The sequence below is a fragment of the Uranotaenia lowii genome, chromosome 3, assembly GCF_029784155.1.
Source record: "Uranotaenia lowii strain MFRU-FL chromosome 3, ASM2978415v1, whole genome shotgun sequence".
NCBI lineage: Eukaryota > Metazoa > Arthropoda > Insecta > Diptera > Culicidae > Uranotaenia > Uranotaenia lowii.
In genome coordinates, this window is record NC_073693.1 from 216,836,645 (window position 1) to 216,859,957 (window position 23,313).

General features: G+C 41.1%; 2 protein-coding genes across 2 annotated transcripts in view; both read right to left on the reverse strand.

Annotated features, from left to right (window-relative positions):
* LOC129757933 (uncharacterized) overlaps positions 1-17,533 on the reverse strand; it is a 209,106-nt gene extending 191,573 nt beyond the window's left edge. Inside the window, exon 1 of the mRNA XM_055755336.1 lies at positions 17,415-17,533. The gene's annotated coding sequence lies outside the window, so the exon portion shown is untranslated. The remainder of the gene's footprint in view (positions 1-17,414) is intronic.
* LOC129757929 (MAU2 chromatid cohesion factor homolog) lies at positions 17,339-19,589 on the reverse strand. The gene is made up of 4 exons (XM_055755329.1): positions 19,059-19,589; positions 18,468-18,993; positions 17,937-18,399; positions 17,339-17,882 (listed from the first exon to the last, which is right to left on the reverse strand). The coding sequence occupies exons 1-4, from the start codon at positions 19,461-19,463 to the stop codon at positions 17,426-17,428; spliced, it is 1,851 nt and encodes a 616-aa protein (XP_055611304.1). The 5' UTR covers positions 19,464-19,589; the 3' UTR covers positions 17,339-17,425.
* Between the last annotated feature and the right edge of the window lie 3,724 nt (positions 19,590-23,313).

Consider the following 23,313-nt stretch of genomic DNA (forward strand, 5'->3'; position numbering starts at 1 on the left):
AGATAGGAAAAACGTATTTTTTTTTATACGGGATTTTCATCCTCTGGGATGATTCATCCCTAAAAAACGTATTTTCAGTTCTGAAGGTGTATAAAAACTTAAAAAAATATAGGTAGCCCCATATACCTCACAAAATGTGGCCCACGATTCCCCACAAGCTATGATTTGCAAATTGGTTGCGTTTGTGTGATTTATTGATGTTTCATCAAAAATTCCTTTTCGGTGTGAAAGAACATGACAAAACTAAGATCATAAGCGTATGAGCATATTTTTGTTATGAACCGTCGATTCAATTGGCGGGTGCGTTTAATTATGTAAGTGGTTTTTTTTAATTTTTTTTTAATTAAGTTTGATAAATTAAAGAAGCATCTCATGCGTATTTAAGTCAACAACATATAGAAAAATATGCTTACGCAAAGCGACACCGATGACAGTTGCTTACAGTTGGATAGATTTTTATTTCAACACACATCTGAGATATTCAGAGTGACCCACGTTACCCCACTCTTCCCTAGTATTTTTGATACACTATCGACTGGTGAAAAAGATTGCCATAAATTGCATGTAATTATTCACTAACAAATAACCAAAAAAAAGTAAATCATATCAATTAACAGTGAAAAGATTTGAATAAAAAGTGCACCCCTAACGACCACGTGATGTAGGGTTCGTTGAGTCCAGTAAATAAGGTACAGTAGGTATTTCAACTTATCAAAGTGGAAAAGGAGTATCCAGAGCAATTTCCTTTAAACCGCTCTCTACATTTTTACAGAATTCCAACCTTTTTAGAATGAGAGGAATCATTCACCTTCAGTTTTAAAAATAAGGAAGCATTATACTCCTCATGGTTATCATTTTATTGCCGACTCAATTCATTTACTGAACAAGTCCCACTCAAGCAACCGAATCGGGAGAAAAGGCAATCTTGCTTGCTCCCCGCAATCGTTTTGCAATGATGATGCTTATTCACCACCCTCAGTACCTCGTGGTGGCGTGGCGTGAGCCAACCGATGAGATCTAAATTTACACACGGGTTTCGCACACAAATCCTCCCTCGGGAGTCTTCCTTGTTGCACAGCCCTCGAGTTCAAGGACACGGGAGATCTTGTACACGTGCGCCGAAAATTACCGTACGCAAACGGAAATTTGGTGGTTTACCTATTGATGATCCTACGAAAGCTTTTTTCACTTTTCCGGGATAATAACCAATCGTTGAATGTCGTTGCCTGACGGTGTGCAGGCGAACTATAAGAGATGCCAAAACTAAATGTTGGCAAGAATTTACAAAGGAAATTCACCCTAATACCCCATAAAAAGTCCTGTGGTCCAAAATAAAAACCCTCAATGGCGGAACACGCAATTGCACTTACCAACTTTCCCTCAATAATATGTACATCAGCGATCCTAAAGCAGTTGCCGACTCCTTTTGTAACTATTTCTCAACTATCTCTATCCCTTCAAACTCTTCTCCCTCATCCATCTTATCTTCCATCAACCACAATAATCTTGAATATAATAGCCTTTTCGCCATAGAAGAACTTGGATTTGTTCTCCGTAAAGTCAAAAGACTCTCAGCCGGTCCAGATGACATTGGCTATCCTTGCCTAAAGAATCTATCATAGAATGGTAAACTTACCTTTCTTGAAATCGTCAACAAAATATGGATGAATGAAAAACTACCTGACGCTTGGAAGTTAGGACTTGTAGTTCCAATCCCCAAACCCAATCTAAATCCCCACCAAATTGATAGCTATCGTCCTATTACGCTTCTTGACTGTTCCGGCAAGATCATGGAACGATTAGTCAACCGCCGTCTCCACACCTTTCTCGAAAGACATCAGCTCCTCGACTTCAGGCAATATGCCTTCAGAGCTGGACGTTCAACGGACGACTATTTTGAAAACCTTGAATTAATTCTTGATAACACTCTACAACAACATCATCACGTGGAAATCCTCTCACTGACATATCCTAAGGTTGCCAGAATTTTTTTCACTCCCATCCGGGCCTGGCAATTCCGGGCATTTTTTCAAAAAAACCTGGCAAAATCCGGGCATGGATTTCAATTTTTCAAATCCAAAAACCGGGCAATAACCGGGCAAAATTTAGGTGTTATTATATATAAAAGCAAAGAAAAAATGCAAAAAAAGATGAAACTATTATTTTATTAATGTAATTGCAGACTTCCAAAACCTTTTTGGAACACTTAAATATTTAAAGGTTTATAAAAGTAAACCAGCGAAATTATTTGAAACAACCGTTGAAAATGTCCATACCGTTAATCGATTTTGCTTAAACTTACTCAAAAACTTTGATTTTTTGTGGTTTCTTGGTGAGAATTGTGAAAAAATCCGGGCAATATCCGGACTTTTTTCACGATATCCGGGCAGCCGGGCCGGACCGAAATTTTGCATCAAATATCCGGGCAAACCCGGATAAAACCGGGCAATCTGGCAAGCTTAACATATCCAAAGCTTTTGACAACGTTGATCGAGCTGCCATCATAAACCAAATGACCACATGGAACATAGGGGGAAGGATGTTGCATTACATCTGTGATTTCCTCTCAAATCGAAACATCCAAGTCACCATTAATGGCGTTAGCTCTCAAATCAAAACCGCCTCCGGTGTAGTTCCACAAGGCTCCGTCATTGCACCCACACTCTTCCTCATCGCAATCAATTCCCTTTCCCAAAACATTCCCAACAACATTGAAAGGTTGATCTATGCAGATGACATTCTTTTAATATCTACTTCTGCTTTTGCCAAAATAGCCCGAAGAAGCCTACAACACGCCGTTACCCTTGTCGAAAAATGGGCACCCCCAGTTGGCTTCCGTTTCTCCCCAACCAAATCAAACCTCCTACACCTTGGCCCCAACCGAAGAAAATTAAAAAAACTTCCTCCACTAACCATGCAAAACCTATCCATCCCTCTCGTACACTCAATCCGTCTGCTGGGCATTCGGATTGATGACAAGCTTAACTTTAAATGTCACCTCAACCATATCCGGAAGAGCACAACCAACAAAATTAACATGCTTCGTATTCTCACCAACAAAACCAGCTTTGCTCATCGCGACTCCCTTTTCCGTTTTCTTCATGGCTGGATTATCCCTTCCATACTTAATGGTCTAGGCTTTGTGAGTATAGCATTGGAAGAACTGCTGAAGAAGCTGGAGCCACTCTATAACGAATGCACAAGAATAATAAGCTCAGCATTCCGAACGAGCCCTATAATATCTCTAATGGCAGAAAGCGGACAACTTCCGTTCCAGTTCCTCGTTGCCAAACACCTCGCTATCAAAGCCATACGTGCTCTTTCCAATGGCAGCTCCCCCGAAATTCCTATGGTCAGCAGAACCAACTCTCTCTTAAGCCAATTACATATAGACCCCCTTCCATCAGTTTGCCCAAAACCCGGCCCTAAAATCAGAAACTGGAACGACCCAAAGCCCAAAATTGACATGTCCCTTAAAAAACATATAAAAGCTGGCGATCCTTCCGCCATCATCCTACCAAATTTCCTTAAACTAGTCCAAACTAAATACTATGCCCTTTCTCATATCTACACTGACGGCTCAAGAAGAAATTGTGGTAAGGTCGGATGCGGCGTTCACGACGGTATATCCGACAGGAGTTTGGGGCTCCCCTCTAAATGCACAGTCTTTAGTTCCGAAGCATTTGCTTTGTTGAATGCCGTTGAGAATTCGAACCGAAATTCTGTCATCTTCTCGAACTCGGCAAGTGTCTTGACCGCCTTAGCCGCTGGTAACTTGCAACACCCATGGATATACTCCATCTCCCAAATAGCCCCCAGCAAGAACATCACTATCTGTTGGATACCTGGTCACTCGGGTATTCCAGGAAATTAAGCCGCAGATTGTCTGGCCTCTATAGGCACTAGTCTTCCACCCTCTACCAACTCCATTCCCCAATCTGATACGATACTCTACATCAAAAGCGCAATTAAAAATGCTTGGGATATCATGTGGTCATCAAATTCACAAGCCAAACTTCGGGAAGTGAAAAATACAACTGAGAAATGGCCCGACCGACCCTGCACCACAGAAAGAAGAGTCCTGACAAGAGTCCGTATAGGGCATACCCGGCTTACACACCTTCACCTTATAACTAAGGACAACCCACCAATTTGTCCCTCATGCAGAGTACCGATAACAATAAAACACATCCTCACATCCGGTTCCCAATACCACCCTCATAGAATCTCCTGCGCCCTATCTACATCCCTCCGTCAGATCCTCTCCTGCTGCCCCGAAGAAGAGAAAAAACTTATATACTTCCTGAAAAAAACTAAACTCTTCCATCAATTATAACTCCAGACACCCCTTTTTCCCCAATCCCAAAAAATTCAAAAAAAAAAAAAACAATAAAAAAATACAAAAAATACATTAGAAAAAAAAATACAAAAAAAAAACAAGTGAAACGACCAACTTCGGGATGAATAAGCCATAACGATGCTCAAAATCCTTCGAGAAAAAAAAAAGACAATACCAAACGGGTATAGATACGGCAATCTAAATACAGCCTTAAGGCACTGACCATACTGACTGGACACTCGATTTCTTTTGTTGGATAATTTTTCCAGCAGTACGCAATATCGATTCCAGAGTGCGCATTGCTTTGAAAGAAGAATATTCAATTTCGATGATACAATCAGACTAAACAGGAACATTTTACTTAGAGGGCATTTTTTATCAAATTTTGCAGGTTACCGACGGTAGGTGGAAAAATTAATCAGAAAATGATCGGATTTTTATTCAAAGTATCGTGTCAGTGTGATCCAGTGCTTAAGAGCTCTATAATCCATGATCTGCAGCTCTCTTAGAAAATTTTTGCAGTCTTTGCCCCATTTTTTTTTTCCTTGTAGGTGAGAGCATACTGCGACCAGCAGTTGATCTATTGTGGTATTTACCCCGCTTTACTATATGCTTTCAGGTTCACCTGCACTATTGATTGGAGTGACAGTTGATTGCCGACTAAGCATTTTATCCCAATCGGGTATGATATCAAAGATGTATGATATAACCTTCTTAGGGCTGATATGCAACCATATGTCTTGTGCGCTTATTAACATTGCCCCAAGTACTAGCTCTCACCTATTTAGGAGGGCGCAGCAGTTGTATAGAAGATGGTCTGCAGTTTGTTTTTCGAACCCGCAGAAGCGACAGTCATCGTTTTGAATTATGTTTATCCTTTTGAGATGCTGTTTTGTTGGGCAATGTCCGGTCAAGAGACCTGTGTAGGTACTTAACTCGTCCTTACTTAAGTTCAACATGTTTTTAGAGAGTCGTGCGCTTGGTTCAATGAATCTTTTTGCCTGAGTTGCTCCCTCTGCTGTTTTCCAGTTGGAAACAATAGTGGTGCTTTCCCAGTTCTTGAGCTCCATAGTCAAGGCACTTCTCGATACTCCGTAGAAAGGTTCAGGTCCAATCAACAGTCCCTGAGATCCTTCCCTAGCTAGTTGGTCTGCTTCTTCGTTCCCTAGGATACCGCAGTGGCCTGGTACCCACAATAAAGATACTCTGTTCCTTATGGCCAGGTTTCTTAAAGATACTTTTCTTAAAGATACTCTGTTCCTTATGACCAGGTTTCTTAGTGCAACTATACATTCCCAAACTAGTTTGGAGTAACATGTGAACGTACTTAGTGCTTGAAGAGCAGCCTGGCTGTCAGAGAATATGCAGATACCTGTACCTGTATCCCCTTTTCAAACAGGCTAAAGTGCATTCTAAAGGGTGATACGTCAAAATTTGGTCAAGGGAAAACGCGTGTAAATCGGTGAAATCGTTTAATTAAAAAATCAAATTAAATTTCTTTTTCAAGTTTAATTAGTATAACATTCAGGAAAAATATTCAGTTAGGCTTCCGCTATTCCAAATCCCTTAATCCTTAACCCCCCTTAACCCTTGCCATCAGATTTTGTACAGCCACCTTGTCCACCTTCTTCGCCGCAGAAAGCCAGTTTGCCTTGAACTGCTGCTCGTCGTTAGCAGTTTTTTTGGTCTTCTTTAGGTTCCGCTTGACAATAGCCCAGTATTTCTCAATTGAGCGGAGCTTTGGCGTGTTGGGAGGGTTTTTGTCCTTGTGAATCACCTGCACGTTGTTGGCGGCGTACCACTCCATGGCCTTTTAACCGTAATGGCAAGATGCCAAATCCAGCCAAAATAGTACAGAACAACCGTGTTTCTTCAGGAAAGGCAGCAGACGTTTATTCAAACCCTCTTTCACGTAAATTTCTTGGTTGACAGTCCCGGAAGCTATGAAAATGCTGCTTTTCAAGCCACAGGTACAGATGAGTTGCCAAACCAGATATTTCTTCGCGAACTTTGACAGTTTCATGTGCTTGAAAATATCTGCTACTTTTCCCCTTCCTTTTGCCGTATAAAACTCCTGTCCCGGAAGCTGCTTGTAGTCGGCTTTGACGTAGGTTTCGTCGTCCATTACCACGCAGTCGGACTTTTTGTTCTTTTTGTTTTCTCAATCGTTTATTTGAATTACTCACCTAATAATCCGCCATTTTTATCCTCGTCGTCAAATGTAGTATCGAGCCAGGACCATCACGGAGGGAACACACGTCGTTCTCGGTTGCTCTCGCAAGTACAACTATCCCTATCTCTGTATACTTTATCGCAACTATAGGAGGAATGGAAACAGCAGAGGTCTGAGCCGGCAACTATCATTAGTATGATACAGCAAAACACTACAATACCCTATCTTCATAAAACTTATTAGAAAACTGTGATTTAAAGTCTCTTTACTCCTTACATCCAGGTATCAGGTATCAGGTATCAGAATGGAGGTAGGCTTAATAGCGGCACGTTATCCAAACATACGGGAAAATTGTGCCTAGCCTTTTTTTTATCCAAGATTTCATCATTTACCTGAGAAACCTGAAAAACCTATAAAAGGAAGAAATAAATTCAATCTATTTATGATGGCATAAAGCCTTTCCACTAGGGATTATTAGCATTAAAGCTCTTTTGTACATTCGGTAAGGAATGATAGAATGTTTTTTAAGTTTAATTTCTTAAACTCAGATTCGCTTAAAGCGTAAGATCCCAGAGTACGAAAACGTAGTCTGGCAAATGAGGGACAGTTACATATAAGATGGAAGGGATCTTCCACATCTGATTCACAACTACCACATACTGGAGATTCAGCACGCTGAATGTTGTGCATGTGATAGTTGAGTTTACAATGACCGGAGAGTGCTCTGATCAAGATGCTGCAATGAGATTTATTTAAAGTTAATAAGTAACTCGATATGATTGGAGATGGTTTTTCTAAAAATAATTTAGTTTGACGACAAGTGTCCAACTCTTCCCAGTATCGTTCATGCTGGTTAGAGGACCAAGTTTGAATTTGGTTTCTGAACCAACATGGTGATATTGGGACAGCCGGCTCTGGTCCGTAAAATTCCTTATCCGACCCAGCTCTAGCGAGTTCGTCGGCGCATTCGTTTCCAAAAATTCCCTTATGTCCGGGTACCCATAGAAGGTTTAATCCATTGCCTTCAGCAAGTTCTTCGATTGCTTTCCGGCATGCGATTACCAGTTTTGATCTAGAACTGGAAGCACTGAGTGATTTGATAGCTGCTTGGCTATCTGAACAGAAATAAATTGTTCTGAACTTAATCTTCTTTTGAAGTGCAATTTGCACTCCATACATAATAGCATATAGCTCAGCCTGAAAGACTGTACAATATTTTCCTAGAGGTTGAGCACATTCTATGTTCAACTCGTGACAGTAAATTCCTGCACCTGCACGGCCGTTTGATAATGAACCGTCAGTATAGAATACAATATGAGAGGACATTTGGTCCTCTACGAAACCTGATAACCATTCTTGAGGAGAAGGAAATTTGACTTTGAACCCCATGTAGGGAAAACTACTCGAGAGTGTTAAATCGTTTGGCGCTAGATTAAACTTGTTTAATCTAACTAATTCAGGCCACACATTTGTATGACTCGATGATCTTTCGATATTTCCTGACAGCCAGAGACCAACTGCCTGTAGACGAAAAGCACATGAGAAGGCTTCCTGTTTTAGGAACAAGTGTAGAGGTTTGATAGAAAACAGAGCCTCTAGTGCTGCAGTAGGAGTCGTTGTGAACGATCCGGACATCCCTAAGAGACACATTCTTTGAAGGTGATTTAGTTTAGTCCGAACTGTTGCAACTTCTCCTTTCTGCCACCACACTAGACACCCATAGGCCAGAATTGGTCTTACTATTGTGGAGCAAATCCAGTGAATATGTTTGGGTTTGAGTCCCCAGTTTTTCCCGATTGCACGTCGGCATTGTCCGAAGGCCATGCATGCTTTTTTGATTCTGAATTCGATGTGATCAGACCAGTTTAATTTGGAGTCAAGAATGACACCCAAATATTTAACCTGATCAGACACGGTGATTTCGGAACCATAAAACAGCAGAGGGCGCACCCCGCGGGTGATACGTTTTTTAGTAAATAAAACAATATTAGTTTTTAGAGGATTAACTGAAAGTTCTACATGAGAACACCATCGTTCAACAGAGCGCAGAGCTTGTTGCATTATATCAAATAATGTGCTTATGCACAAACCTCTTACCAGCAGAAGATAATCATCTGCGAATCCATAGGTTGGTATTCCACGGTCATTGAGTTTTCTCAACAAGCCGTCTGCAACTAGGTTCCACAAAAGAGGTGATAGTACACCTCCCTGTGGGCAACCACGTGTGCTAACTTTTGTTATTGAAGCCTGTCTTAAAGACGAATGAAGATTCCTGTTACTTAGCATTGCGCTAATCCAGTTAGTTATAACACTTGACACTCCATGAAGTAGTGCCGCATCCATTATTGATGTAAACGATACATTATCAAATGCTCCTTCTATGTCTAGAAATGCTCCTAGACATGATTCTTTCTGTGAAAAACTATTTTCAATATTATGTACTACGTTGTGCAGAAGAGTTAATGTTGATTTTCCTGTTTGGTATGCATGTTGTGTCGCATTAAGCGGATGTTGGACAAGGCATTCTTGCCTGATATGATGATCAATTAAACGTTCAAGTGCTTTTAATAGAAATGAACTTAGACTAATAGGACGAAAGCTTTTGGCTTCGTCGTATGATGATCGTCCCCCTTTAGGGATGAATTTCACGGCTATCTGCCGCCAAAGTTTAGGAATATATCCATGAGCAAAACTGCTTATCATTATTTTTCTTAATATGTGTTTGAAATGATCGAAACCTTTTTGAAGCAAAACTCGAAATAAACCGTCACTTCCAGGAGATTTGTATTGAGCAAAACCATCGATTGCCCATTTGATCGATTCTGTAGTAACTATTTTCCGAGCAAAATGCAAGGAATCTAGACTTCCAGAAAAGAACTCAGGCTCTATCGATGAATCTTGATCAACACATCCTGGAAAGTGAGTATTGAATAGACAACTTAATGTTTCTTCGTCGTTTGATGTATAATCACCACTAGGGGTTTTAAGGTATGAAACCTGATAATCTTTTGATTTGGCTAAGACTTTATTTAACCTACTTGCTTCGTGCAAGCCTGAAATGTTTGTGCAGTAGCTCTGCCAACTTGAGCGTTCGGCAGCTCTTGTTGCTTTCCGGTAAGCTCTGCGAGCCAACTTGAACGCATCAAAACCTTCCGTACGCCTTCGGTTCCAAGAGCGTCTGCAGTTTTTTCGTAATTTACTGAGATTTGAGTTCCACCATGGTGTACTGTTTTTGTTGAATTTCAACGTTCGTAAGGGACACGCTTCTTCATAAGATTTTAAAATAATTTCGGTGGTTTTTGCAACCACTTCATCCAACTCAGAAGGAGTAGTAATTTCAGGTGTATATCCATGAAATTTAGTAGCAAGATGCTCCAAATATAGGTCCCAATTAGTTGTTCTTGGGTTTCTGAATGTAATTGTTTCTAAAAACTCACCTGAGTGTTCAAAATAGATAAACCTGTGGTCAGAAATCGATTCTTCGTTAGGCACATGCCAATTTGAAATTTCCTGAGAAATTGTTCTAGAACAAAGTGTGATGTCAATCACCTCTTCTCTGTCACACCTAACGAAAGTTGGTTTATTTCCTACATTTAGAATTTCTAAATCAGTGCTGCTTAAATATTCCATTAAATTTAAGCCTCTCAGATTGATATCTGAGCTACCCCATACAAAATGATGGGCATTGGCATCACAGCCAATTACAAGAGGTATATTTTGTGATTCACAGAATGAAATGACATTTTTTAACTCATCCGTAGGGGATGATTGTTCATATGGTGAGTATGCTGAACAGTAGACGTATTTTCTATCAGGCAGCGAAACCTGAACGACGCAAATATCTCTTGTTGTTAGATTGGGTATAAGTGTTGCATTTAAAGAATTGTTTATCAATATACATGCACGAGGCATTATTCGGGCATTAGTCATTCCAATTACACTGAACACAGTAAAGTTTGGTTTGAGCAAATTCCCTAAGTAAAAAGTTCCATTTCGGAAATAGGGTTCTTGGACCAAGGCGATTGATGCAGTTCCATTAAGGATTAAACGACATAAGTTCAGTGTAGCGGTTCTTTTGTGCTGCAGATTTATCTGTGCAACCTTAATAGAAAGCATTTCTATCAAAGAATTCCACACATATTCCCATCACACACAAGAACCCCTGCACCTTCATATCGACGCATGAAGCGGGGTATCCCATACAGGATGAAAATTTTAAAATCGTGTGTATAATCTGCAAGTGCAAGTTTTTGTGAATCGGTGCCTGCGGAACATCATCCGCGCTTGGTGGCCTGGCAACTGGATCTCAAACGTTGAACTTCATCGCCGGTGTCATCAAAAGGTGCTAGAAATCGAGATTCGGGAACGTAAGTGGAGATGGATTGGGCACACGCTGCGAAGAGATGAAAACGAGATTTGCAGAGAGGCGCTTGACTGGAATCCAGATGGGCATCGAAGAAGAGGCAGGCCCAAAAGCTCGTGGCGGCGAAGTCTAGCCGCTGAAATCCGCACAGTTGACGAGAACCTTGGCTGGCAGCAAGTGAAGACGCTGGCTCCGGATCGCCAGCAGTGGAGATCTTTTATCTCAGCCCTATGCGCCGGTCAATCGGCGCTGGACCCTTAGGTAGGTAGGTAGGTGTATAATCTGAATCCCACGAGTTGCCAGGAAAAATACGGCCCTTTGCACCAGTGCCTGGCTATAGTGCAGACCTTAACAACGTTCTGCTTAAGATAGGATTATTATACACCCTCCTACCCCCACTTTGGGGCCCGCAGGCACAGAACCACCTTGAAGCGGGTGTTTACAAAATTTAGGAGAATACAACTCGTGCATGCGCATTAATAGCAATAAGCACAATTGGTGAATCCTCCCTGAAGAAAACTTGGCTTAGAACTTCAAAATTCCAAGCCAAGTTTCCCCCCCTCCCAATGTGATAGTCGCATTTGAAGAATGACTAACGCATATGGGAAGTACTGGATACTCACCTAATAATTCGCCATTTTTATCCTCGTCGTCAAATGTAGTATCGAGCCAGGACCATCACGGAGGGAACACACGTCGTTCTCGGTTGCTCTCCCAAGTACAACTATCCCTATCTCTGTATACTTTATCGCAACTATAGGAGGAATGGAAACAGCAGAGGTCTGAGCCGGCAACTATCATTAGTATGATACAGCAAAACACTACAATACCCTATCTTCATAAAACTTATTAGAAAACTGTGATTTAAAGTCTCTTTACTCCTTACATCCAATTCCTTGCATCAGTTCTCTTCGGTGCTTTTCATCCTGCGCATTAGGAACATAAGTAAACAAATGGTGTCAAATTCTGCGCATTGGTAAAATCATTGTTTTGATTCGAAAAACCAATTTTTTCTCAAAGGCATTTCCAATGAGAAAATTCTGTTTAACACTGTTTTATTTGATATTTTCGTTTTCTTAACACTAACTACATTTATTTTGATTTTTTCCATTTCTCGCGAATAATTCATCAAATTTCTAAATAATTGGAAGCATTTTGAAGATAAACAGTAACTGAAGAGATTCAGCTTGTTTCATGGATATTTTGTTCGTCACATCATCATCTGAGAATGATAATGGAAAGAGAAAGTCAATGTAAAGAGGAGAATAAATAAAAGAGAAAGATTGTGAAAAGGAATATGATAGGAAGAGAACAATGATGGAGGAAAATATAATAAACATTATGAAGGGAAGCAGGAAATAACAATGGGAAATCCGAATAGTGACTGAAAATGATTATAATTAAACTACAATTGAAAAAGAAAAAAAAGTAGGAAAAACATACAATGACACAAACTGTTGAGAAAGTCACTAGGATTTTCAAATGTGAGGAACCAGAAATGAGAAAACTATTTAAATTATAGAGAATAATGAAAAACAGATGGATAGATTAAGCGGAGATTAAACGAGCAGAATCAAGAGGATACTGGCTGGATATGGGTTGAAAAATACCTGAATGCATTGTGACAGCTTTTTGTGCAAGCGGAGGATGTGATATCCTGACTGTAGTAACTTTATTCAAGTAAAATTTCTTCTTCGAAAGGACGCCAACCTTCCTTCCCAAAATTTGTTAACTGAATGACGCAATCAAATGAATTCATCGGGATTGTCAATTCCAACATCATGCCTTTTCGTTTACACCTTTGCATTCACTGCAAGTGAATACGACGTCATCGACATTCATCTCGCTCTCACATCATCATTAACTCTATTTCCATTGATGATTAGTTCACGCACAGATTCAATGTATTGTTCCTCAAGTGTGCGAGTGAGATGCAGCAAACATTTTGAATTTTCTCTATGAGCGATCACTCGCCCTCAAGCTTTTACTTTACACGCTCATCCGTAATTCCTTATTCTTTAAAATACACATAACTTATTTTATTAGATTGACTCAGCTCTTGGATACTACACTGACAAACGGGGTAAACTGCAAGAGTATAAGAGACTATGAAAAGAAAACATAGTCGAGAGCAGAGCTCAGTTCAGATAGGACCAGCAAGCTGAACAGATGGAAATATCACCACATCTTGAAATATTTCTGTTTCAATATGTAAATGCGCAGAGTTTGGGACTGCGCAGAATTAGGGCCGATCACGGAAGAAAGTAATCAGACCTCGAGCGAAACAATCCAAGAATAAACGTAGGAATTTTCCAAATAGTCGCACATATCTGAGCCAATGTTTTTTTGGGGTGCTCTATGTAGGCTATCGTCCAAATGTATTCCTAAATATTTGAACTCGCGTACACGTTCAATAATCGCTTTGCCCATACTTATCAACGGCAGCTGTGGTATGTAGCGACATTCGTGATTTATTAGCATGTACATACGTGGTTTTCAATAAGTTCAACGGAAGGGATTGCAGTTTAAGTATTGCTGGAGGGCTTTCAAATCATTTCCAATCCATTCCTTTGCTCTACGAATTCAGGGAATCGCGGCAAAGAGTCGAGCTTCTCCGTACAGGTTAGTCAGCGAGAGATCGTTGATTAAGACCAAGAACATTAGCGGGACCAAATTGCTTCCCTGTGGTACTCTTGTCGTTATGGGCCTTTTGGCGCTCTATGCTCCTTTTAAGGACACAAATTGTTCACAAGCTGTTAAATAGCTTTCGATAAACTGGAGGGACAGTCCTCGTATTCCATACCATTCCAGTAATTCTGTAGTAGCAACGAATGATCAAAAGTATCGAACACTCTCCTTAAGTCCAAGAACAGAACACCAGCATGTTTATGAATGTTCAAATCATCGTACACGTTCAGTGGTTGCCGTCAAGGTGCTGCATCCCTTTCGGAAGCCACATTGATGTGGGCTTATGAGATCACACCTTGTTAAGTGTTCACCTAGCCTAGCGACAAGTAGTTTTTCGATGATTCTATTCAAGATAGAGCCGGTAGTTTGACACATTTGATGTATCGCCAGATTTGAAGATAGGCGTTAGGCGGGCTAATTTCAGTGCATCGAAATAGACACCGGTTTCGTCTATTTTATCAAAAATGTCTGACAGGATTTCCGAAAACGCAAGTTGGAGGGTTTTCACTGTGGCCACAGTTTATTGGAGTCGAGAATACTGATTTCTAACAAAACTTCAGCGAAAGATTCCGATCTCAAGAACAAGGAAGGCTTATATGGGCGAATAGCATTAAAACGCTGAATATTCCTATTGTTGGTGATGTTTGAGGCCAGATGAGTTCCTACATTGTTCCTACATTGTAGTAGCACCAACTTCGTCATGGAAAACGGCGAAGTTGGTGCTACTACCGAAACCTGGGAAACCCCCTGGGCATCCATCATCATATAGACCCATTTGTCTGCTGGACACCCTTGGTAAGCTACTGGAGAGGATAATATTAAAAAGACTTATTATCTACACAGAAGGCGGAAGTGGACTGTCGGACAGACAGTTCGGTTTTCGGAAAGGGAGATCTACGGTGGACGCCATCCGTATGGTGACAGAGTACGCGAACCGCGCATATAAAAAGAAGCGGACAGGTGTTCGTCACTGCGCCATTGTGACGATCGACGTTAAGAATGCCTTCAACAATGCCAGCTGGGAAGCGATCGCCAAAGCGCTTCACAGGATGCTTGTTCCCAATACTCTCTGCAGGATAATAGGAAGCTTCTTCGAAAATCGAATCCTGACGTACGAAACCGAAACTGGGATACGATCTACTGCCCTAACAGCGGGTGTTCCACAGGGTTCCATACTCGGACCTGTGCTTTGGAATGCCATGTATAATGAGGTGTTAACGCTGAAACTACCAGCAGGCGTGCAGATAGTCGGATTTGCTGACGATATCGTGCTCATGATTACCGACGAAACAATCGAGGAGGTAGAAGACCTTGCAACGGTGTCCGTAGAAAGGGTTGGCATCTGGATGGAGGGAGTTAAGCTTCAGATAGCTCACCATAAAACTGAAGTTCTGCTCGTGACCAATAAAAGAGTTGTGCCGCACATGGAGATTACTGTTGGAGGGCACACGACATCTTCGAAACAGCAGCTGAAATACCTTGGAGTAATGGTCGACCATCGCTTAAGTTTTGGTGCGCATGTCAAATACTGTTGCGAAAGTGCATCGAAAGTCATAGATTCATTGGCCTGGATTATGCCGAACTGCCATGGTCCAAAGAGTAGCAAGAGACGTCTCCTTGCGAGCGTAGCACTGTCGAAACTACGATACGGAGGAGCGGCCTGGAGCTCCGCGATAGAGGTAGAGCGCAACAGATCCAAATTACGGAGCACACATCGGTTGATAGCCATGCGAGTTTCCTGTGCGTACAGGACCATATCAGCAGATGCAGCTTTTGTCATCGCGGGCATGATTCCCATCGACATAACTCTGGCGGAGGATATGGAATGTTACAAAGCAAGAGCTGTTAGAGGAGTGCGTAATATTCAACGAGCAGCGTCAATGCTCAAGTGGCAGGAGCAATGGGACGCATCGAACAACGCAAGATGGACGCATAGGCTAATCCCGAGACTTTCAGACTGGGTAAATCGGAAGTATGGAGAGGTCAACTTCTATTTGACGCAGTTCCTTTCGGGTCATGGGTGCTTTAAGCAATACCTTCATCGGTTTAAACTTATCAGCTCGCCTTATTGCCCGGAATGCGTAGAGATGGAGGAATCGGCAGAACATGCTATCTTTGTCTGCCCCAGGTTCAATTCAAGGCGTCAACAACTTCAAAATTTGAACGCTGAAAACATAGTGAGTGAAATGTGTCGCGACGAACAGTCATGGCGTGCTATAGTCGACGAAATCTCGCAAATCATGCGCGATCTGATAAGGATCAGGAAAGATGATGAACGGAGAGAGCGAGATAGTCAACCAAATTTGACAAGCTAATGAAAGGTCTTGGGCCTCGTATGACACTTCAATTCAAAAGCAACGCGATCTTAGGGCGCGGTATAACCCTAATCTGGACTCATACGTGTGGTGGGACTTAAAAGGTCTCACGTACTCAGCTACGATCTTTCCTGCAGCAAAAGGAAGCGGAGATACCATTGGGGGTGGTCGTGTCGGGATTCTAGCTTGGTAGTTTCTCAATCGGCCATGCCTTGGTGGTTAGAAATCCTGCGGAAGTGGTTGCTGTGACGGGCGCGAGTTACTTTGAAAGCGTTACCTAACCGGCACACGTTTCGAGGTCCCCGGGATAGTGGATGCTGTGACGGGCGTGAGTGATTATGAAAGCGTTACCTAACCGGCACACGTTTCGGGGTCTTCCGTACCAGTCTGAAGTTGGCGATAGAGAAGAAGGAGAAGGACAAAAAAAGGAGAAAAAGGATAAAGCAGAACGATGATCATTGAGGAAAAATTGAGAAAGAGGAAAAGGGTGAGATGTATAAGTGCATGAGCACAGCCTACCCCTTGATGTAGTATCATAGGGTGAAACCAAGGGGCACATCTGGCACACGAAGCCCAAGGTGGTTTTAGTGGGACGAACCCACACACGGCAGCAAACACCCGGCTGTTATGGTTTGAAGTCAAATTTCCATCTTGTAAAAAAAAAAAAAAAAAAAAAAAAAAAAAAAAAAAAAAAAAAAAAAAAAAAAAAAAAAAAAAGAGTTCCTACATTGCAGAAGAAATCATTGATACTATTCGAAACCTGAACTGGATGTTTGCACTTCATTTCCTAACGTCAGCGTGATGTTACTGTGGTCGGGGGACTTACGACCCAGGGCTTCATTGACGGAATTGCCGTTTGCAAAGTCATAAGTAATACGACCGTTTACAATGACTTTTCAATTTTGACAGTCTTTCGAGACGTTTTTCATAAGGGTCTTTGCGTGTGCATCCGCAGGGTTACGTTTACAGCACCTCCAGATGTAGTCTTTGGTTGGCATCAATTTCCAGACATCAAAAGTCACCCACGGACAGTTCCTCTTCACATTTACTCTCAATGTTGTTTTCGTAGCACTACTTAGAATTTTGTTGTACCGTGGAAGCACCAATGGCCGCGCAGTACCAATCTGTCAACTAGTAAGACTACTATTGAGGAAAGGTTGGTGGAATGTTTAGTACAAAGTGGCACCGTAAAGTGATAAAACTCATAAAACTTAAGTCAGCATACTTAACTCAAAATCCATGATCTTAGACTTGCACCCCTCTTATCCCAAGGGCCTCATTTAGATTGGTAGATAATGATTTTATAATAGAAATTTTTCCAAAAAAAAAACAATAATTAGATCCGGAATCTGCCAGCGTTCTTTTGTGCTAAGTTCGCAAACTTAAAATCTCCGACATGAAAGTCTATTGACAAATATGAAACTTTCTCAAACGCTTCTATAGAGGAGAACCATGCGTAATACTCTTCTGATTACCAGACAGTCTATATTGATAAACACATTTTTCACTCGTAGTCAAAACATTGGAAAAAATTACCTTTTTGTCAGTCATTGATAGATAACCTGCTGACCTGGCTGCCCGGGAACCCGAACGACGGTAGCTGTTGCCGGTGGCTGTTCCGGAGAAACCAGCTCCTGGGATAGCATCGGAAGCGGTGGATCTCCCTGGATCCAATTGATGAGCGTGTGCTCCGGGAACTTTGTGCACTTAAGCTGGTCGGCAATCAGGTTCTGGGAAAAGTTCAAATGATTGTTGTACGCTTCCGTTTCCATAGCCGGCTCTTTGAGCATCCTGTGCAGATCCTTCAGTATGGCACTGCCCCACAGTTGAACGTGAATGTCGGGAATTTTCGAGGCGAGCTGCATTGCCGGAGTGACCATGTTCATGCTTTCCTTGGAGTTGCCGATGCTGAGAAATACGTGACTTAGTAGAACCAGGGAGCAGGACGTGAGTCGGTTCAAGTCTTCTGCGTTTGCCATTTTCAACGTTTCTCGGAGAAAGCGCCTGAAAAACAAATTGTTTTGAGAAATTTATTTTAAATAAAATGCTAAAACTCACTTGGCTTCATGGAAGCTGCTCTTGTGGAATGCGTTTAAACCTTGAACATAGTAAAAACTTCCCATCAGTGCTTGGCTGTTAGAGCACTGGGAGTTCTCCTGCTGCACCTGGTCCAAAATCTGACGCAATTCTTGTTCTCGTTTCATCCTGAGATAAACTATTGCCAGATTGAGGTTTGCAAACAGCTTCAAATCCCGCTCCGACGTTTCCTGAATGCAACTGTAAAATTGTCGTTCGGCGTGATCGAACAAACTGGCAGACATGGAGTAGAGCCCTAACAGGCAGTGCAGCTGGGCGGAATGCTTTTTCAGAAGAATTTTGTTCGGTGATGTGAGGCACACATCTTTGGCCAGGGCAATCTCCTTGATGGCAAGTGATTTGTTGCCCATCACTAGGCGACACATGATGATGTGCTCTAGCAGGATAATTTGAAACACGGCTAAGATGGGTTTATTTTCCTGAGCTGAAATAATTTTAATCAAGAAACATTAAAATGCCTTTTCGGTTAAAATTCGAAATTAGAAAACATACATTTAAGTTTCTCAATTTGAGTCAGTGCTTTTTCGGTGTACTTTTGAGCCTTGTCCATGTAACCGGCCATCATCGAATGAGAAACCGTAACCAGATAAACCAGCACATACAGTTGCTCTTTCGGAAGCCACATGAACATTTCGGTGCTATTTTGCCCGAAAATTTGTTCATCGGTGGGCCAGTTGGGGGCCATAATAGTCTGAATGCTCTGTTGCAGTTGTTTCAAACTGGTCTTAACAGTCTTGACCTGTCCGAGCTGCAAATAGTGGCAAACTTGAAGCACGAAGAAAAACACCTTCAAATACTCCTTGAGATGGATGTTCTGAATCGAATTGTCTATGATCGTTCCGGCTTGGTTCAGAATAGCTAACACTTCGTTGCTCTTCCGTTCGATCATCAATATCATAGCCCGGCTAAGGAGAAATAACGACTTCAGATAGGTTGCGTTGGATTCATCGGTCGATTCCACACCCACGGCTAGGAGCTCCGATGCCAGCGTGTACTCCTTGTCTGTTGCATGCGTTTGCTGAAATAGAATCCGGAAGTATGTCAATCAAATTTGTGTAATGATAAACCATTCAGTATACTCACAGCCAGCTGAAACAGCAGCTTACAATGCCAGTAAACGTTGTGCTGGGACAGCTCGATGGCCTTCCGGAGCACCGGTTTCGCCAAGGAACTCTGCTCCTGCTGCTGGTACAGCTGGGCCAACAGGCTGGCGGTATCGAACTTCACATCGTCAAAGTTGTTAATATTCTCCGACAGCATCCAGGCCTGTTCCAAATGGTTCCGGGCCAGGTCCGTATTCTTGGTGTAGGCCATCAGGATCTGGCCCAGCTGCAAGTGGGTTCGGGCTTCTACCTTCAAAGGGGGCTTAAACGTAAACAAAGCCTGCAAACACTGAATGCACTTCTTGATGTTCGGAGGAGACGATGTGCGGAAGTACTCCGCCAGCCCCAACAGGGAAATGTAGCAGGCATCCTGAGACGACGTCATCGGGGACACTAGGCACCTGCAGCAGAGTTAAATCGTAGACCGGACGACGACGAAAGGATAATCAACTTGAAACTTGAAAACGACGGACCGACGCCTTCACGGCCTTGCTGCGTTGACGTTTATCCGGATGAACTGTACGCATCAGCATCCACGGCCAGGGATGCCAGGTGTTTAGGATGAAAAATCTGGGCAATTTTGAAAAAAAGTCTGTGTGTGTCTGTGCATAAGGAAAATAAAAAATTTGGTACTAAACAAGAAATTAAATTTGGCGAATCGTGTAAGGGGGGGGGGGGGGGGGTGTTTGTGTTATGGTGTTCGGGTTATTTTCGAGTTAATAACTAAATAACACACAGTATCCTACCTACCACGTACCATGCCGATCTTATTTAAAAAACAAAATGATTGGTCATACCATAGAATACAAGCCAGATTTTAGGCTGATCTGCCACTTACATATCAAATCTGATACATTCATATTGAATTTATCTGTCAATTTTGAAAGTCTGTAAAATCTGGGCACTCTCACCAAAAATCTGGGCAAAATCTGTGTCTGACCAATATCTGGACGAAGGGTCAAAAGTCTTGGTTTTACAGACAAATCTGGGCACCTGGCAACCCAGTCCACGGCATCCACACGACCTGGGTTGCCAGGTGCCCTGATTTGCAGCAACCAAAATTTAAACATAAACAAGTTTATCAACCGAAATCGAAGTTAAAGTTGCCGAGCTTGGACGAGGCTTTAAACAACCAAATACGAACCCAGGGGCCCCGCTCACACACGTCGCTAAACCCTAGTTTGATATCAAATTTGTGATCTTAGCTTGTGCACAGACAAACACACACTTTTTTTTCAATTTGTACTGATTTTATATCTGTTTTAGTTTGTTTAATCAGGACAATTTGGCATCCCTGTGCATGACGCATCGTCATTTTGGATGAACCGGATGAACAGTTCATCAAAATGCAGTGCTACCAAATTTGTGTTTTGAATGCCTGTTTGATGTATGTATGTATGTATGTATTGTATGTTGGTTATCCACCATGGGTACACGGATTAACCGCAGTTTCTGCCTAACGGCGTGTTCGTAAACTGATTTGTTTGGGTGATGCATCGATTTGTTTGGTAGATGTCAAATCAGCACCAACATGTGAAAAGGGTATAAAAGACAAAGTAAACAAAACCCGGTTTCAGGGGATTCAAATAGCCCAATATGAGCTCTACCCGCATACTAAAAAACTATACCTCAAACGGTCTATACGATTCCTCAACTGCTTCAGAAAAAGTGATTCTCTCTGTAAACGTAGTTGTTCTATTAAACTTTACTTCGATGACAAATTTAAACGATAAAAACGAAACATGAACCTTCATGTGAAAAAGTTATGGTATCTGGAAAGGTGATACAATAGTAAGAACGTTTTCCTTCAATTTTTCTGTAATCGTAAAAATGATCTCGAACCGTTAACCATACCGTCCATAACTTATGTCAAAAATGAGCGAATCGCCGGTCAGAGATGCCAGACAGTTTTACAAAAAATCAGTACGAACTTATAAACAAATCTCTTATATAATTTTGATATTCTTATACGACTCTGTAGCGTTTCAAAAACAATAATGGAACTTGAAGGTATGCTCATACATCATACTAAAAGAAGTTCATTATCGCTTTTCGCGATGTTTTTAATAACGCTCTAGTTGGAAATAGAGCTTGGAGTACCGATGGTGTTTGTGGTTTTCGTTGATGATTTTATCATCAGCATTAGTTTTTTTTTTTTTTTGAAAGATTTTTATATAAACTATGATTGTCTACTAATAATACTAATACTAATGAAACTAATGAACACTAATCTAAATCTATAGTAGATATAGATGCAAAAAAAATCATATGAACATAAAATTTGCTTTTACATGGTGTATGGCAATCTCGATCAAAAACATTGATTTAAATTAAACGGAATTCCTCATTTGAATCAATAAGTCATTAATATCCTTCCCATAATCATCCTGATTATCTAAAATATTTAACTAAAAATATCGCATCTCAATATCTATAAACAAATTGATAAAACATTCAACCCGGCACCACTGACGCAATCGTTTGATTTTTGTTTTGCTGCGCCGGGAGGATTTGTTTTAGCGCGGCGCGGAATTTAAATTCTAACTCAACCTGCTGGAGCTAGAGTACTGGAATCTGAAGGAAATTAAAAGGACCATGGCATTGTGTGTTTCAGGTAAGTGGCAATAAAAATCTTTTAAAACAAATCCGATAATCGCGTTTTTTATGTTTCAGGTTACGCTACTGGGATCCCCACAGTTCTAACACTGACCATATATAGTTCTAACCCGTATACTATGGATTGCTTTGTACCAGAACCCCGGGACGTTCTTACAGGGCATGCTGCTTGAAATATTCACCAAGAGGAAAAACAACAAAAATTCACTGCATCAAATTAGTCGGTAATATTAAAATTCAATAAAATGATAAAATTAGAAAAGATCCGCCATTCTTATCCGAAAATCTCCCATGAACATTTGTAAAATTACGTCTGTGTGTGTGCTCTTTTCACGAACGATCCCTTAAACGGTTTGAATAACGTTGGAATAAAGTAAAGTCAAATCGTTAGAGAACTATTTACGTAAATGTTTAGGCATGGGAGCTCCTCCAAATAACTACAACGATTACAATCCGATGATCAAAATACATTTTCCACAAACGGTTTTTCAACCTTAACTGGACTGCATGTAGAACAGTTCTGCCATACAAGTGTTTTAACAGTTTTTAACAATTACATAACCTAACGACATATTAAAAATACTGTGAATTTGGAATTCACGATTCAACTAATGTATTTCACTGCTCGAATAATCGTATGCTAAAGGTTTTTTTACGCTTCATGAAATCGTTGTTTAACTATTTAAGGAATCGTTTGGTTACAATCCTCATCTATGCGGGTACTTAACACAAAAATCGTTTTTAGCTTTTCAGTTTTCGTAAGATTTATAATGCAGTTTGAGTAAAGGATCTAAAAAATTTAGAGCCATAAAATGACATTATCCTCACACAGATTATTTTATACACCCTTTACTCCGCAACAAAGCAAACGGTCTAGATGCAAAAAATTAAAAGGGGAAGAATGCGGAAAGCTATTCACCCACTCCTGTAGCTAAAACCATAAGCCTTTGTAAAAAAAATAGGGGAAATTTTATCTCACACATATGAGACATACAGTATAAAGCAAAGGGTGTATAAAACATTTAGACGAATTTCATACTCCAGCTAGGGTCTATAAACAATTGCGAGCTATTTTTCCATGATAACACCGTCGTATCGATAAAAACATATTTAGAATGATCCTACGCACCGTTTTGACCACATAGATTTGGAAGATTCCTCGTGAATTTAAATTAGCGATTTAAAACAGATTGCCAAATTTTCAAACGCGTTTTTCTCGAAACGTCATAAATGAACATAGACCCTTTTCACGTGTTGGTGCTGAAATCACCTTCCAATGCTTTTGCATACAGTTTGTTTAATTTACGAACGCCAACATCGATAGAAAAATCACTTCGATAGAAAAAATCAATTTACGAACACGCCGTAAGTATGTGCTCACATGCATTCTTGGACAAATCTCCAATGCAACGCGTACACCATACCCGGACCCCATGGCTTCGTATGAACTGTTATGGATTGAGTGTATTTGTGTTTATGTAGGTTTATTTTTGGAAGAACGAGTCAATCAGGTGGGCTAGTTTACTTACAGGTATTCCGGTATCCGTGTATATACCTGGCCAGCTGGCAACTGAATGAACATTCTTATTATATAGTCAGTTATATGAGGAAACACATCT